The 14019-nt window shown below is 54.7% G+C and overlaps 2 protein-coding genes and 1 pseudogene across 2 annotated transcripts; 2 read left to right on the top strand and 1 right to left on the bottom strand.

Annotated features, from left to right (window-relative positions):
* The first annotated feature begins 1185 nt into the window (after positions 1–1185).
* On the top strand, positions 1186–2099 carry LOC143168454 (fibrinogen-like protein 1-like protein pseudogene; annotated as a pseudogene).
* A 1770-nt stretch (positions 2100–3869) lies between these two features.
* On the bottom strand, positions 3870–7025 carry LOC143168453 (fibrinogen-like protein 1-like protein). Its single transcript, XM_076354895.1, has 5 exons — positions 6817–7025; positions 5852–5943; positions 4876–4965; positions 4720–4737; positions 3870–4504 (listed from the first exon to the last, which is right to left on the bottom strand). Exons 1-5 carry the CDS (start codon positions 7023–7025, stop codon positions 3870–3872), a joined length of 1044 nt encoding a protein of 347 aa, XP_076211010.1.
* A 1842-nt stretch (positions 7026–8867) lies between these two features.
* LOC143168452 (fibrinogen-like protein 1-like protein) lies at positions 8868–12713 on the top strand. Its single transcript, XM_076354894.1, has 4 exons — positions 8868–8871; positions 10131–10274; positions 11244–11297; positions 12085–12713. Exons 1-4 carry the CDS (start codon positions 8868–8870, stop codon positions 12711–12713), a joined length of 831 nt encoding a protein of 276 aa, XP_076211009.1.
* The last annotated feature ends 1306 nt before the right edge of the window (positions 12714–14019 follow it).

The raw sequence follows: 14019 nt of genomic DNA, 5'->3' as shown, positions 1-14019 counted from the left end.
CAAGCTGTCAGCAGAGCCCCAGCATCCCCTCAAGAGAGATACGTGCCCCCGCATGAGTCAGCTGCCCTTCCTCAAATGTCTGGTGGGACCTTGCAGTCACAGGCCTTTCTGCTCATGTGTAGGTGTGGAGAAGCCCAGAGGGTTTGCTCTGATCTCCTCCCGAAGCCAAGGCTGTCCCTCCCCACACCCCCCCTGCCCCGTGGGAGGACAGTAGGGACAGTCACTGGGAAAGATGCAGGAGAAAGGAAGGGTTCTCCTGCCACCAGCATCCCCAGCTATTTCACTCGACCCATGTCTAAGAACTAGAAAAGTGGCCTTTTCCTGTGAAATACCCTTGTCTGAGGGTACTTCACCAGACTGCACCATCCCCTGTCTCACCCTCAGCCTTGCTCCCGGGGTACTCGCAGTCCCAGGAGGGTGAAACTCAGCTCCTGCAGTGGTGGGAGAGGATGGCTAATGCCCACTTGGCTGAGGGAACACATGGCAAACCCGCACCCAGTCTCTGGGGCCACAACACACCAAAAATAGTTGGAAATGGAGACTTCAGAAGACAAAGGCTCCTAGGCACCTTCCCCAGCCAGGAGCAAGATCAGCAGTGTAAAGGCCCTACATCTTACTGCCTGGACTCCACTTCTTGAGCAAGAAAGTACCTCCTGACCTGCGTTCCATCTTTCTTTGGTGACATCCCCCCACCATTTCCAAATCTCCTCCCTACTGTTGTTTTCCATGTTCCAGGTCAGCTCCGGCTGGTGAATGGCTCCAACCAGTGCTCCGGACGGGTGGAGGTTTGGTACCGCAATGAGTGGGGAACGGTGTGTGATGACAGCTGGGACATGAGAGATGCCTCTGTGGTGTGTAGGCAGCTCGGCTGTGGAGAGGCAGTATCAGCCCCAAGTAATGCTTATTTTGGGAGTGGCTCTGGGACTATCTGGCTGGACGACGTTAACTGCAATGGGGAGGAGGAGCTCCTCACTGAGTGCTCGCTGCAGGCTTGGGGAGAGCACAACTGCAGGCACAGCGAGGATGCAGGCGTTGTGTGCTCAGGTGAGGATGGCGTTCGCATGATCTGTGCTCTTCAGGCAATCCAGGTCTCATTAATGTCTTGGTCTTGCAGGACCAGCCACAGGAGGACTATGGGATGCGCCTCTGTCTTGTTGCACAGGGTCTTATTAAATTACCCTCTCTCCTGCCCCAGGTTGGCCCAAGGACTGCAGCGAGATCCCTGCTGGCAGCCCCAGTGGCGTCTATGTCATCCAGCCCACAGGACTGCACCCCATCGTGGTGTACTGCGAAATGAACGTGACGGACGGGGGCTGGACGGTCATCCAGAGGAACCGGCAGAGCACGGAGATCACCTGGGCTGAGTCCTGGAGCACCTACAAGTACGGCTTTGGGAACGTGCACACCGAGTACTGGCTGGGCACCGAGTACATCCATCAGATCTCCAAGCAGAAGGTCTACCAGGTCAGGTTTGTCATCTGGGATGCCGCAAACACCACCAAGTTTGCAGACTATAGCCTCTTCAGTGTGGAAGATGAGTCCCAGGGCTACCGGCTGAGGCTGGGAACGTACTCGGGGACAGCGGAGGATGCCATGGCCTCAAAGACTCCCAGCACTCTGCACGACAACATGAAGTTCTCCGCCAAAGATCTGGATCAGGACGCTTACAGCGGGAACTGTGCCTCCAGCTATGGGGGCGGGTGGTGGTACTCAGCATGTTATTCTGTACGGCTGAACGTCAAGGGGGCCATAACGTGGGGCAGCCTGTGCAACGGGAACTGCAAAGCTTCTGCCGTCCTCATCAAACCCATTACCTACTGCTAGGGCTTTGTCACTGCCTGTCTGCACCGGCCACGTGGCCAGACCGGTGCCCTGCTGGGCCCCTTTGCTGGGGGGGAGCGGAGCGGGTGGCAGCGGGGCACACCCTGGGCTGCCAAGAGATTTTTTTCTTTTGCCTCTTTTGCAGAGTTCCTCTGCTTCCTTTGCTGGGTTCTTCCCCTTTGAGCTGTTTTTATTTTAATTGCATTATAATCAGGCTGACACATTGCAAACCCTGTACTTCTGAAACATACCTGCTCTGGAGAATAAAATGTGCTTTAGAAACATGATGCCTGGATGAGCATCACGGGAAAATGTCCTTATTCTTAGCTGTATAAGTAATCAGCCCCTTTCTCTTCAGGGTTTCTGTCACCCCCTTATTAGCTGGGGTGGGGGAAGGACAAAGATTCCTTATTTCCTAGTAAATCTGAATTAACCCCCCATGCTGAAGATGTGGCCTTGACACATACACCTGGAGAGGTGTTTTCACCCACACTGGCTCTCAGTTCAGCAGTTGTTAAAACCTCCAGTAAAATCCTGTGTCTAAAACAACACCTACAACCTGAAGTACCTACTCCGTATCTCCAGCACGTTTGTACAGGCCGGTACGGAGTGAGCAGCCGTGCTAGGGCAGTGCCAGGTTTCTTATGAAAAAAAGCTGTGGGATTGCAGGGAAAACATCAAATAGGGAATTAATTTTAATAAAACACAGCTACATTTAAATAAAGAAACTGCAAGTCTGATGCTGGAGGAGCTTTGGGGAAGGACAGGTAGCTCTGGGTGCTTTGCGCGGCACTGCCAGCCCCGAGGGGAGAGGGGCCGTTCGGTGCCTGCTGGGCACCACCCCGGCCACCGGCCGGGCAGGCTGGATGCCTGCATGGGGCATCACCCGGCGCTCCCACTAGTGCCCGGCGCTCCCACGTGCCCATCCCGGCCCAGTCCCACCACAGCACGCTTGCACCATCGCCGCGGGCTGGGTTGTGCGAACATGGGTCCGGCTCACTGGGGAGGAGGTGCCGTCCCCGAGCCCCGTGTGCTCCCCGGCCTCTGGCCAAAACGCAGGCGTGGGTCGCCCATGGCCAGCCGGGTCCTGGCGGGTTCCGGCCACCCAACGTCACCCGCTCCAGGGTGGGAAGGCACTGGCCATGATGCAATGCCCTGCCATCCCCGGGAGCCCTGCAGCCTCTGGGCCCCACTGCAGGGAGCCCAGGCTGAGGGCTGTGGGGCTGCCCCAAGACCCCTGCTCACCCTGGGGCTCTCAACCCTCCTGGGGCTTCGAAGCATCACCCCCCAGCGCCCAGCCCTGGGCTGCCGAGGGACCCTGGGGACCGCCCCAGGGATGGATCTCCCATGGCATGAACCCCCCTCCTGGTGACTTGATGCCCCTCAGGGGCACCCTGACCCCCCCTGCCCTTGCTGCAGGGTGGGGCTGGGGCTCCAGCTCTCCTAGCCATGGCATAGAGCAGAGCAAGGAGAGGGTGAGTCTCAGGGGATGCAGCAAATGGGACCCCCCCATGAACACGGTGCCCCCCAGCATCATCCACCGCCCTGGGACCTCGACTCTTCCCGTGTGTGTGTGTGTGCAGTGCCATGGAGGCAGGTAGACGCAAGGCAGCAAAGTCTGGCTCCAGGGTTTATTGCAGCTGATTTCTTCCACCATGGGTAGCAGAGCTGTGGGGCGTATGGGGCCCGGGGAGGGAGCAGGGCCTGAGCAAAGCAGGGGTACACCAATCGCACAGGGAAGGGAACTTGCACTGTCTCCCCATCCCCAGGACAGGAGTGGGCGCACCCACCCCAAACCAGTGCCTGCGTCCCAGTGCCGGCCAGCACCGTGGCACTGGGTGAAGCTGCCCACATGCCCGGGGCTCCGGGCGATTGCTCCTGAGCCCCAGAGCTGCTGTGTTTCAGCTGGTGACAGTGCAGGAGCTGCAGGCAGCGCAGGACGTGCACCAGGGCTGGCACAGGGCTGTTGGCAGGCACAGGAACGGGGCACTGAGCTGGGGACGGTGGCACTCCCACAAACTCCTGGGAGGCTGGGCACTGCGGCACGGTCAGCACACATCTGTGGGTTTGACCAGGATGAGGGAGGATGTGCAGTCACCGCTTGAGCAGATTCCTGGCCAGAAGATGTACTTCTTGCCATTGAGCAGGATGTTCTGGCACTTGTCATACCACCAGCCCCCGTAGCTGTTGGCGCAGTTCCCGCTGTGCTGGTCCTGGTCCCTGTCAGTTGTGCTGAACTTCATGTTGTCGTGTATGCCCCCGTACCCGGAGTGATAGCTGGTCAGGTAGTCCTCCCCACTGCCCAGGAACCGGCCCAGCCTCAGTGGGTACCCACTAGCCTCACTCTCCACGCTGAAGATGTCGTACTCGGCGTAATGGGTGATGTTGGCTTTATTCCGCACGACGAAGCGGACCTTGTAGGTGCCCTGCTGCGTCAGCAGGTGCAGGTACTCGGTCCCCAGCCAGTGATCACCCTGCACGTTCCCGAAGCCGTACTTGTAGGTGGTCCAGGATTCCTTCCACGTGATTTCGGTGGTGTAAGTGTTTCTCTGGACAACAGTCCAGCCCTTGCCTTCGGTGTCCATGTCGCACCACACCACGCGTGGGGGAGACCCTGCCGGCTGGATGACGTACACCCCGCTGGGGTTGGTCTTGTGGAGACGGCTGCAGTCTGCGGGGAACCCTGCAACATCAGATCAAGGAAGACATGAGGGACCTGTACTGGAGAATGTGCTGACAGGTTACTGTGGGGCAGCTGTACTGATGCTGCTGATGCCGGATCTCACTGGGTGCTCTGCAACCAGTGGAACGTGTTGGGAACGTTGATCATTACCATCACTGATGGTGATGAGAGGCAAGGATTACCCTACTTTGCAGCTTAGGTCTGAATGCGGAGACCTGCTGTCTCTGTGGCTGCTGGCACGGGGACACTTGCATCCAGCACCTTGGAGCTTGGCCGTGCTCAGCGATGGGCAGCGCGGCTGCACCCAAACCTGGCAGCTCATCGACTGTCCCCCCGGCACCCATACTCACCGTCCTGGAAGCTGGCAGCACGTGCTGGGCTCATGCAGAGAAGAAGCATTGCCATCGCCGTGGGCAGGAGGACAAGGTCCCCGTGGAGCCGACGTGTCCCAGCCTGGAGCCCTAGGGAGGAAAGTGCCCATCACTGCCAGGATCCCTGGGCAGCCCCCCGGCCCCCAGGGAGCTTGGACCAGGAAAGGCAGAGCCACGGGGCGCAGGCAGAAGCAGAGGGCTCCCGGTGTGGTGGGAGCTGCAGCTTCAGTGCAGGCTCTGCCCCTGCAGGGCTGAAGCAAGATGAGAAATGACCCTCCTGGTCAGCCCCTTCCCTGCACCAGACAGCAACCTGCAGTCACATTTTCTCATGTTTCTCCTAAATGTGGTTTGTTTGTTTTTCTACAGGTCTAGATGCAAAAGGATATTTTTATGGGAAAGAAGTAAATCTGTGTGAAGGACATTCAGAGCAAATAGTTCAAAGCACTGCAGCTGAGTTTAGCGTATAAAACCTGCTGCTCCAGCTGCAGAGCATGCCGTTCACAGGGATGCAGGAAACAACCCAGCAGCAGCAGCAGCAGCAGAGAACTAGAAAGAAATGGCTGGGTGGAAAGGGGAGGAGTGGGATGGACGCTGGACGCTCTCGTCAGCTCCCGCTCCCGTGGTCCTCCACTGCTGTCACTTAGCTTGGTTTTCTACTTGCATCCCCCAGAGCTGTGAGCGCTGCAGAAAAGGAGCCATGAGGAAGAGGAGAACTCACCCATTGCTGTGGTGCTGCTGAGCAGACGCCGGGAGCCTGAGCAGTCAGTCCCGCTGCTCTCAACTCCATGCTGGCCTCTGCCCCTTTATACCTGGGTCTCTCCCTGTACACACCTCCTCTGTGTGAGGATCTCAGCTCCCCTGTTTGCATGGACAAAGTTAATCACTGTATGCCCATCTGGTGGTTTCTCTTTGCTCAAGATTACACAAAGAGGCCCTAAGGGTTTTTTTTCTGAGGAAAAAATACAGTACTCCAAACCTCCCAGCTGTTTATCAACGGCAATATACTGGACCTGCCCAGGAGTTAAATCTTTCTGGGGATCTACCAACTGCTGCAGGGCAATAAAGGAGCTAAAGGAGAGGGGAAAGGCAAACAGAAGGGAAGGAGTATGAACACCAAGGGCACAGGGGGGATTGGTATCATCTGGAGATCAAAGAGGGTAAAACCTTTGAGCAATGGTTTGTCAAGTTACCAGCTCCCAGCATGTCACGACACTTCTGTGATGGCCAGAGGTCTGTCTTGGGCTCCTTCCCTGCAGAGAGCTGCCAAGAGGTCAGACCCAGAGCTGGGCTGCAAATACTGATGCCTTTTTGCCCTCGATCAGTAGAGGCTGAGGGCTGAAGGCAGCAGCCTTTCCTGGGGGCCATCCTTGTCCCCGAGATGCTTGGGGCAGCTCTGAGCAAAAATAGGCTGGGGGGGATGTCTATGCAGTACCCCTTCCCCTACACTTCCCTTCCTTGGCCCGTACATCTTGGTGGGAAGAAACAGGCTCAGGAAGGCTCTGCTGACCTCCTGCTCTTCCCCACTGCATGTGGGGTGGGCATCGCCCCGGCAGCCTGGTCCAGGCTGGGTGCTGTCTAGGAGAGCATCTTAAATGCACTTGTGGCCAGCTCATCAAGCAGCGGCTACAGCTGTTGGGACCACATCTGTCAGGGGAGGCTTAACTTCTTTCACACGCTACTGCAGGGTGTTTTGGCAAACCCTCAGGACTGGGTGGGAGTCTTCTCCTTGTTCCCCTCTTCTTTCAATCCCTCTTCTCATACGGTGCCTTGGGAGGCATCGGCAGGTCCTCACCCGTCAGCTACCGGCTGACTCTGCTGGACCCACGTTGCATCAGTCCTGTTGGGCGTTTGTGCTCCTGCGTGTCAGTAGCAGTGGGTCTTTGGCTGGCTGCAGTACACTGTCTTCTAGAAGGTGATGCTTCCCTTGGCAGCAGGACCCACCAGGGGAGTGAGGGCAGGGGAGGAGCGAGGGGGCAGAAGTCTGTCCCCACCGGCACAGGAGGCTCAGCCCCCTCCTCCGCCTCCTCTCCCTCGCCCCGTAATTCAGCTCCACTTGCCACCTCTGTATGCCTCAGCTGGGCTTGCTGCTCCAAGGCTGCTTGTGCCCCGTTGCCGCTCCTCCAAGGGCCAGCATCGCAAGGAGAGCTCATGATGGGGTCCCTGCTTCGGGGACCTCTTTTGTGGCTATCGAGTGAGGGTGGCAGGAGGCATCGAAGTGTAGCAGCAGGCAGGGCCACCGCAGTGCTCACCGGGGTCACATGCAGTGGCAGATTGGGATGTCAGCCACGGCTTGGCACCTCGGCTTTGGTGCCAACACTTGGTGCCGTGGTGGGTGTGGGGAGCCAGCCCTGCTCCTGCATGGCATGGGGGGGCTGGCTGAAAGGGCTGGGAAGACCCTTTTCATCTTTGTGAAATTTGGCTGCCAGAAATGTATCAAAGACAAATGCTACAGCCCCAGGTTATCTATCAAGGGACTTTGGGAAGCTCTTGTAAAAGGAAAGGTGCTTCATTAAAAGGAAACTGCTGAGGACAGTCTTGGATCAGGCCTAAGTTATTCATTGCTGTCCAACAGCACGACAAATATTACTGCAAAGTGGAGTTGGCAAGAATCCTTTTTTCTGTGAATACACGTGTAATTTTGGAGCTGGTAACTTTACGAGGGGCTGGTGTAGGGCAGGGGAAGGTGTGTCCCTTGGTGAAAAACGTCCTCCTCGCTGTACTGGAAGGAGAGTCATTTAGTCTTGGCGTAACCCAGAGCAGGGGCCAGGCAGGGCGCAGCGCGGTGCTGGCACGGTGGCAGGGTGTGCTGTTGCTGGGACCTTCACCACCACCTGCTGGTCTCCTGGAGGACAGCAGAGGTGGCAATGCCACCTGGGGATGAGGGACTTGGGGATGAAGGTAACACGGGGCCAAGTACCAGCAGCAGCCTTGCAGCAGCAGAGCCGGCGCCCGTCCCCGGCGGTGCTGCGGAGCGTCCCGAGGCTGGTGCAGGGACACGCTCTGGCGGCTCAGCAGCTGCTGGTGTCAAACCATCGATAAATACCTCACCGCGGTCCTAGATCGGTGTCACTGAGCTATAAGCCAGCATCGCCAGGCTATGCCACTGCCCTCCTTAGCACCCCCCTCCCATTCCTGTGCCATTTGCAAGGCTGGCTTCAGACTGGAGCACTCAGCATCCATTAAGCGTTTATTCCACTTAAACCACAGCCACCTTGTTAATTGAGTCTGCAGCCAGCTCTGTGATGAGGTCTGCTCCCCAGCTTACCCAGAGCTGTGAAGTCGGAGCTAAACCCTCCAGCAGACCCCTCGGCTTCCTGAGGCGCCTGCGCTGGACCTCTTGGGAGGGCTGCGGGACCTGCCCCGCACCAGCACTGGGGCAGCAGCACCTCCGCATGCGTGGCTGCCCCATGGGACGGGTTCACTGCTGGAGGGCTGGCACCAAGCTGGGCAGTTGCATCGCCGTGGCGGGGTCAGGGCTGGGGTCAAGGCCCCTTTGCTGCCCTGGTGTGCATGGGAACCAGGATGCAGTGTCAGAGAGCATGGCTCCCTCTCGGGTGATGCACCATGCTAGGGTAGGCAGACCCTAAAGGGTGTCTGATGGAGATCTCCAGCACGGCCCGGGTCACTGAATGTCCCCACAGGGTTTGGCATCAAATCCCGTAAGTAATAAAAAAACTCAAGAAAAATCCTTATCAGGAGCATTTGTCATTTTGGTGGAATTTTGTGTGAACATCAGGTGCTGTTTGCTGAGGTTTGTTTGGGACCTCTTATCACAGAAGCGCAACAGCTGGCACGTGAGCAGAGGCGCGTAAGGATGGAGGGCAAACAAACCATAAATTTCCAGCCCTGATGACAACCGGAGGGTGAGTGTTGTAGTTTGGGTCAGCTGGCCCCACGTCACCCGCTGAGCCCTATATAACGGCAGGGTTGGCCACCCGGCTGCCTGGCCAAACCCGCCGCTTCCCGCTCCGCAGGGTCCCCGCAGAGACGGCATGGGTGAGTGTGGGATGGGATGGGAGGGGACGGCACCGCTGCGTGTGGCTGGGCGTCCCTGCCTCCTCTGCCTGCCGCTGGGCTTCTGCTGCCCGCACTGCAGCTCTGCTTTTCCCACTGACCGTTTCTGGCCTCGGGACGGTGGGACGACCCTATTCCTGCTGTACCCCCCAGGTCTCTGTGACCCCCCTGCTCCTCACTCTCTCTCCTCCATTCCTGACCACGGGTAAAACCGTCCTGCTCTGGGTGGTGTTGTAAAGGCAACATTTATTTAACTTATATTTGTGCCAGAGCCCAAAGCACCCCCCCAAAAAAAAAATTGGAATGGAAGCTAATTAATGCATTAATCACCCATCATCCTCGTAAGTCCTTCAGGGTACTGAAGCTGGGTGGGCAGGCTGTAGAGACAAATCTATGGAGCCAGCCATGAACAAACTGTTGGAGAATGTCCTGATCTGGTATGGTCCAAAGGAGTCAAATTGCTCAGGTTCTCAGAGGCTGGCAGAAACCATCCTTTAAAGCGTAGCATGTCCTGGCCCAGATGTCAGCTGGGATGCACTGACCCTCGGCATGTCTCTGCAGAAGCCCCAGTCGTGACACGTAGCAGGGGTCTGATGCTGGATCAATGCTGCTGGCGCCCTGCAGGATGCTCTCCTCCTGGAGTTTTCGTGCAGTGGGCAGCTTCCAGTCTCTGCATGATGCCCTGGTGGGAGGGGGCAGTTCTGGGACGATTAAGTGAAGCTCCTGACTCTCAGGGTACCATCAGCATTGTGGCCACAACAGCTCGTTTCTTTCCAAGATCTCAGGTCCCTGCACCTTGTGTATCAATCACTGCTGTAGTAGCTCCTGACTACCTTCAGGTAACAGCAGTACCTACAAATCAGCATGTCATCCTGCATTACTAGGAGATGTTTTTCTCAAGACACTGATGCTGACTTAACATCTCGATTCTGGGGCACAGAGCCCGTTGCTTTATCCCAGACCACAGCCAAAGAGGATGACACCGCTCTTGGAAGCTGCAAATTTACACCTGTAGGTTGTAGTCAAAGAAATTGTTTCTCTCTGAGGATGTATGCCTTTGCAGAACGCTTATTTTTTTAAATTGTTCTTTATAATTCTGCTGCTCAATAAAGCAAAAACATAATTAATGTTGTGGATTTGTCTATTCTGTAAGTTTGGTTTAACTTCTGCTGAATTTAGTTAGCCAGTTCTCTTTCAGAGGGTTTGCATTTCCAGATTCACTGTGTGTCTTCTTTCTCCAGCTGCTCGTCACTCCAATCTTCTGCTCTTCACCTCCGTGCTGGCCCTGCTAGCCCCTCTTCTTGCTCTGGACATTGAAAACCTGGAAAGATTGAAAACAAATTTAGATGAAATCATTAATCTCCATTCAGATGAGCCCCATCCTGGTATGTGTTTTCTCTCTTACATCCCTAAACTCTGTTCATCCAAACATCAGGAACCCTCTCCTCTTTGCACAGAGAGGGAGATGTGGAAAATAATCTTGGGGAAGGGCAGCCACACTCAGAAATAAAAGGAAGCTGATCAAATCTTCCTCCAATTTCAGATCTTAACCAAACATAAGATTTGGTAGTTCAACCTTCTTTGTTATTGACAAGACCGTATGTGGCAGCTTTTTCTAGAGAGCTGTAGATACTCAAAGGAAGACCTTTTCTCTTGCTATCTATAGGCCATCTGTAGCCCTGAAACTTCAGAGACATTTTGTATAAGTAACCAACCAAAATGCTTTCTGAAGCTTGCGCATGGCTAAATGATAAAAAAACTCGTCACACCACCGACAGAGGTCACACCACCGGAGGCTCTCAGGGAATGCTATCTTATGAAGATGGGTGCTGTGATTTCTCTTTAACGAGCGCATTGCTATCTTAAATGCTTTGATCTCCTTTTCTCTCTGAAGGTTTCTGAAGCTCTTTATGAATTGAATGAACACACGAATCCCTTCAGCCACCACTGAAAAGCAATGCAGGTTTACAGCAACATCACTCAGCAGTTTAATCTTGGTCTGAAACCACACACAGTCTTTCCTTCTCGATCCTTCTTCTCTAGCGGTATCTCCTTGTACTCATCACTACTACTCGGTTTGCAGTCCGCTCCATGCAATCTGTAAAGCCATAACGCTGAGTGGACCAAACAGGCAGCCGCTCAATGACTGCAGTGTTACCCTTCCTAGTATCTTACCCCTTTAAAGAGTTTGCAACCAAAAACTACCATACAGGAAGAAAAAGGAGCCCAGTGGCGTTGTTGAAGTGCCCTACAAAAAATTCAGTGCTGGAAATAACAGTCTGTGGAGGCTGGAGTTACCGCTGTGCTGTGGCACAGGGCTGCTCATCTCACTCTTTCCGTTTTTCCCAATGCAGATGAAGGCAGAAAGAACATGCAGCGGAGCAGAGCCGGTGACCCTCGGAACCACCGTAAGCGCCCCCGCCACCCCGCAGGGAACAGGGAGAGGTGTGGGCGATGAGGGTCCAACAGCGGAGGGTGGGCAACGAGCCTGGGGATAACCCGGCTCAGCGCCTGGGGGCAAGACTCGATGTGCTCCTCCACAGCGCACGCCAAGGCCGCTCAGACATCACTCGTTACTAGTGACAGCTTCACACTGAACTGTGCCTTACAAGATCCCAAAGGACTTTGCAACCATTACGTACATGCCACAAGTCCTCTCCTCTGCTGTGAAGCTCTGCACGGGGCAAACAGAGGATGTGCCTCCCAAGCAATGTTTGCTGGGGTTTCACAGCTGGCCACGGGGTCCAATGCCAAGGGAATGAGGTTTTCTCCTTCCCGACCCCGGGGATGCAGTGGATGCCAGGGCTGCAGGAACAGCTCACTTGCTCATTTAGCTTCTGCATAACTATGTAATAAGAGCCCTCACAAAGCCAGGCTTGGACCCCTGTATCGTTGTGAGGGAGGAGAAACACCTGAGCATTGGGAAAGGCTGAGGAAACAAGAGCCTGAGCCAGAAGGAGAAGCAAATTCTATGCTTATACCTTCAAAATACATGCATATTCTCTTAATCACTGTATTTCCCTTACAGAGGTTTTTGGCTTTTACACTTACAGTAAGAAACACAGCGACAGACTTTTTACTACCCTGGCAAAATCCCACGTATGCCCATTTTCTAGAAATCCCTCTCACAGGGCCAGACAAGCAGACTGGGGTGTTGCTGTGCTTGTTGGTCCTCCATGTTCTCTCCCGCCCCAGGTTGGCCCAAGGACTGCGGCGAGATCCCTGCTGGCAGCCCCAGCGGCGTCTACGTCATCCAGCCCACAGGACTGCACCCCATCGTGGTGTACTGCGAAATGAACGTGACGGACGGGGGCTGGACGGTCATCCAGAGGAACCGGCAGAGCACGGAGATCACCTGGGACGAGTCCTGGAGCACCTACAAGTACGGCTTTGGGAACGTGCACACCGAGTACTGGCTGGGCACCGAGTACATCCATCAGATCTCCAAGCAGACGGTCTACCAGGTCAGATTTGTCATCTGGGATGCCACAAACAACATCAACTTCGCAGACTACAACCTCTTCAGCCTGGAAGATGAGTCCCACGGCTACCGGCTGAGGCTGGGAACGTACTCAGGGTTGGCAGGGGATGCCATGGCCACAAACAGTGCTTCCACCGTGCACGACAACATGAAGTTCTCCGCCAAAGATCGAGATCAGGACACTTACAGCGGGAACTGTGCCTCCAGCTATGGGGGCGGGTGGTGGTACTCGGCATGTTATTCTGTACGGCTGAACGTCAAGGGGGGCATAACATGGGGCAGCCTGTGCAACGGGAACTGCAAAGCTTCTGCCGTCCTCATCAAACCAGCTCCCTACTGCTAGTTGCATTTTCATTTCCTTTCTGTCCAACCTGAGGCTAATTCTGGCTCGGCAAAGAGATGGAAAAAGGCAAAACATGTCATGGCCAAACCTAGTGTCCTAGGGGGTCTTTGCTGAGGTTGGTCACATCCTAGCTACTGAAGAAAATAAGGCATCTTCCACTTCTTCTCCCTCCTGTAGATTCCCTCTACTCCGCAGCTGTGTCTTTATCCTTTTGTTCAGAGTCAGATCATTTTAATTATGTTCATAATCAGAACAGTCTCTTGCAAAATCTGGAGTTTCCAGATCTGTAGTGTGCTTCAGATAAAATGTGAAACGGCCAAACACCAGTGGATCTATATGGCTGTGTAAGTTAATTTACATCCTTAACTTCAGGCAAACTACCTAATTTTCACTTGTGGAAGATCTTGCTCAAGATATTAATGTGCACAGTCAAATTCCCACTCTGTACCTTCTACATTTCAGGCTTAATAGTTGTTAAATATTCAAATAAATCTGTATTCAAAAAACCTTCGCAATTGTAAAAGTCTATTTCAAACCTTTGAAGTGCTCACAGAGGTTAATGTGTTAGAAGGTTTTCATCACTCAAGCTCATTTTTCCTGTAGGACAGACATTGGGGACTGCAGGGCAAAAGCAATGCATAAATAAAACTTGAAATACTGCATGCAGACTTCTGCCTTTGCACACAGTAGTTTTGTGTAAGCATAGGAAATGTCAAAACGTTTTCACTTTTCTCAGCAACAGTGAGTTTTAGGTTTTGTTGTCCATGCAACTCGCATCCCTAAGCGCCGTGGGGAGTCCGTCTCCTGAGCCAGAGCCACGATGACTTCCAAGAGATGACAGCACGGAGGGAAGGCACCGTCCTGCCTTTGCTATTTTGAAAATGAAAAGAGATTTCAAGGTGCCGTAAAATTTCCGTGTGGAAAGACCTCCCGTCTCCTGCAGTCCATCCCTCTGGCATCACCCGCAGGACTGCTCCTCACAGGCGGGGGATTTTGCTGCCGCATCAGCCAGTGTCGTGGATTGCAGGCGGGCACTGCTGCGCTCCCGTTGCTTACCGCAGTGTGACTTCCACAGTCACCACCTGCAGAGAGGGGAAGCAGGATGAGTCCATTGGTGCCCTAATGTTCCCCTGGCAGGAGGATGTGACCTGGAAGCCCTCAAGCCCAAGGTGAGCAAGGGAAGCAGCCTGCCCTCAAAAACGTCTGCATGACCCCTCGTTCCTGTGCCTGGACTTTCTAACAGCACACCCAAAACACTGCCTGGGCTTTCCAAGAGCTGAAACACACAAAAGGCTGCAGGCTTAAC

Source organism: Aptenodytes patagonicus, chromosome 17, assembly GCF_965638725.1.
Source record: "Aptenodytes patagonicus chromosome 17, bAptPat1.pri.cur, whole genome shotgun sequence".
NCBI lineage: Eukaryota > Metazoa > Chordata > Aves > Sphenisciformes > Spheniscidae > Aptenodytes > Aptenodytes patagonicus.
This window is presented reverse-complemented; position numbering and strand designations above follow the sequence as displayed.

Bases quoted from the DNA above. Each gene is read 5' to 3' on its own strand.
- LOC143168453 (XM_076354895.1), bottom strand. From the start codon at position 7,025: ATGAGCTCTCCTTGCGATGCTGGCCCTTGGAGGAGCGGCAACGGGGCA. The intron at 5,944-6,816 runs GTGGGTCCTGCT...CCTCTCCTTTAG, and splicing joins CCCCTGCCCTCACTCCCCTG to CTCCTTTATTGCCCTGCAGC. The intron at 4,966-5,851 runs GTTTGGAGTACT...TTTCCTCCCTAG, and splicing joins CGTTGATAAACAGCTGGGAG to GGCTCCAGGCTGGGACACGT.
- LOC143168452 (XM_076354894.1), top strand. The intron at 10,275-11,243 runs GTATGTGTTTTC...TTCCCAATGCAG, and splicing joins TTCAGATGAGCCCCATCCTG to ATGAAGGCAGAAAGAACATG. The intron at 11,298-12,084 runs GTAAGCGCCCCC...CTCCCGCCCCAG, and splicing joins CGGTGACCCTCGGAACCACC to GTTGGCCCAAGGACTGCGGC.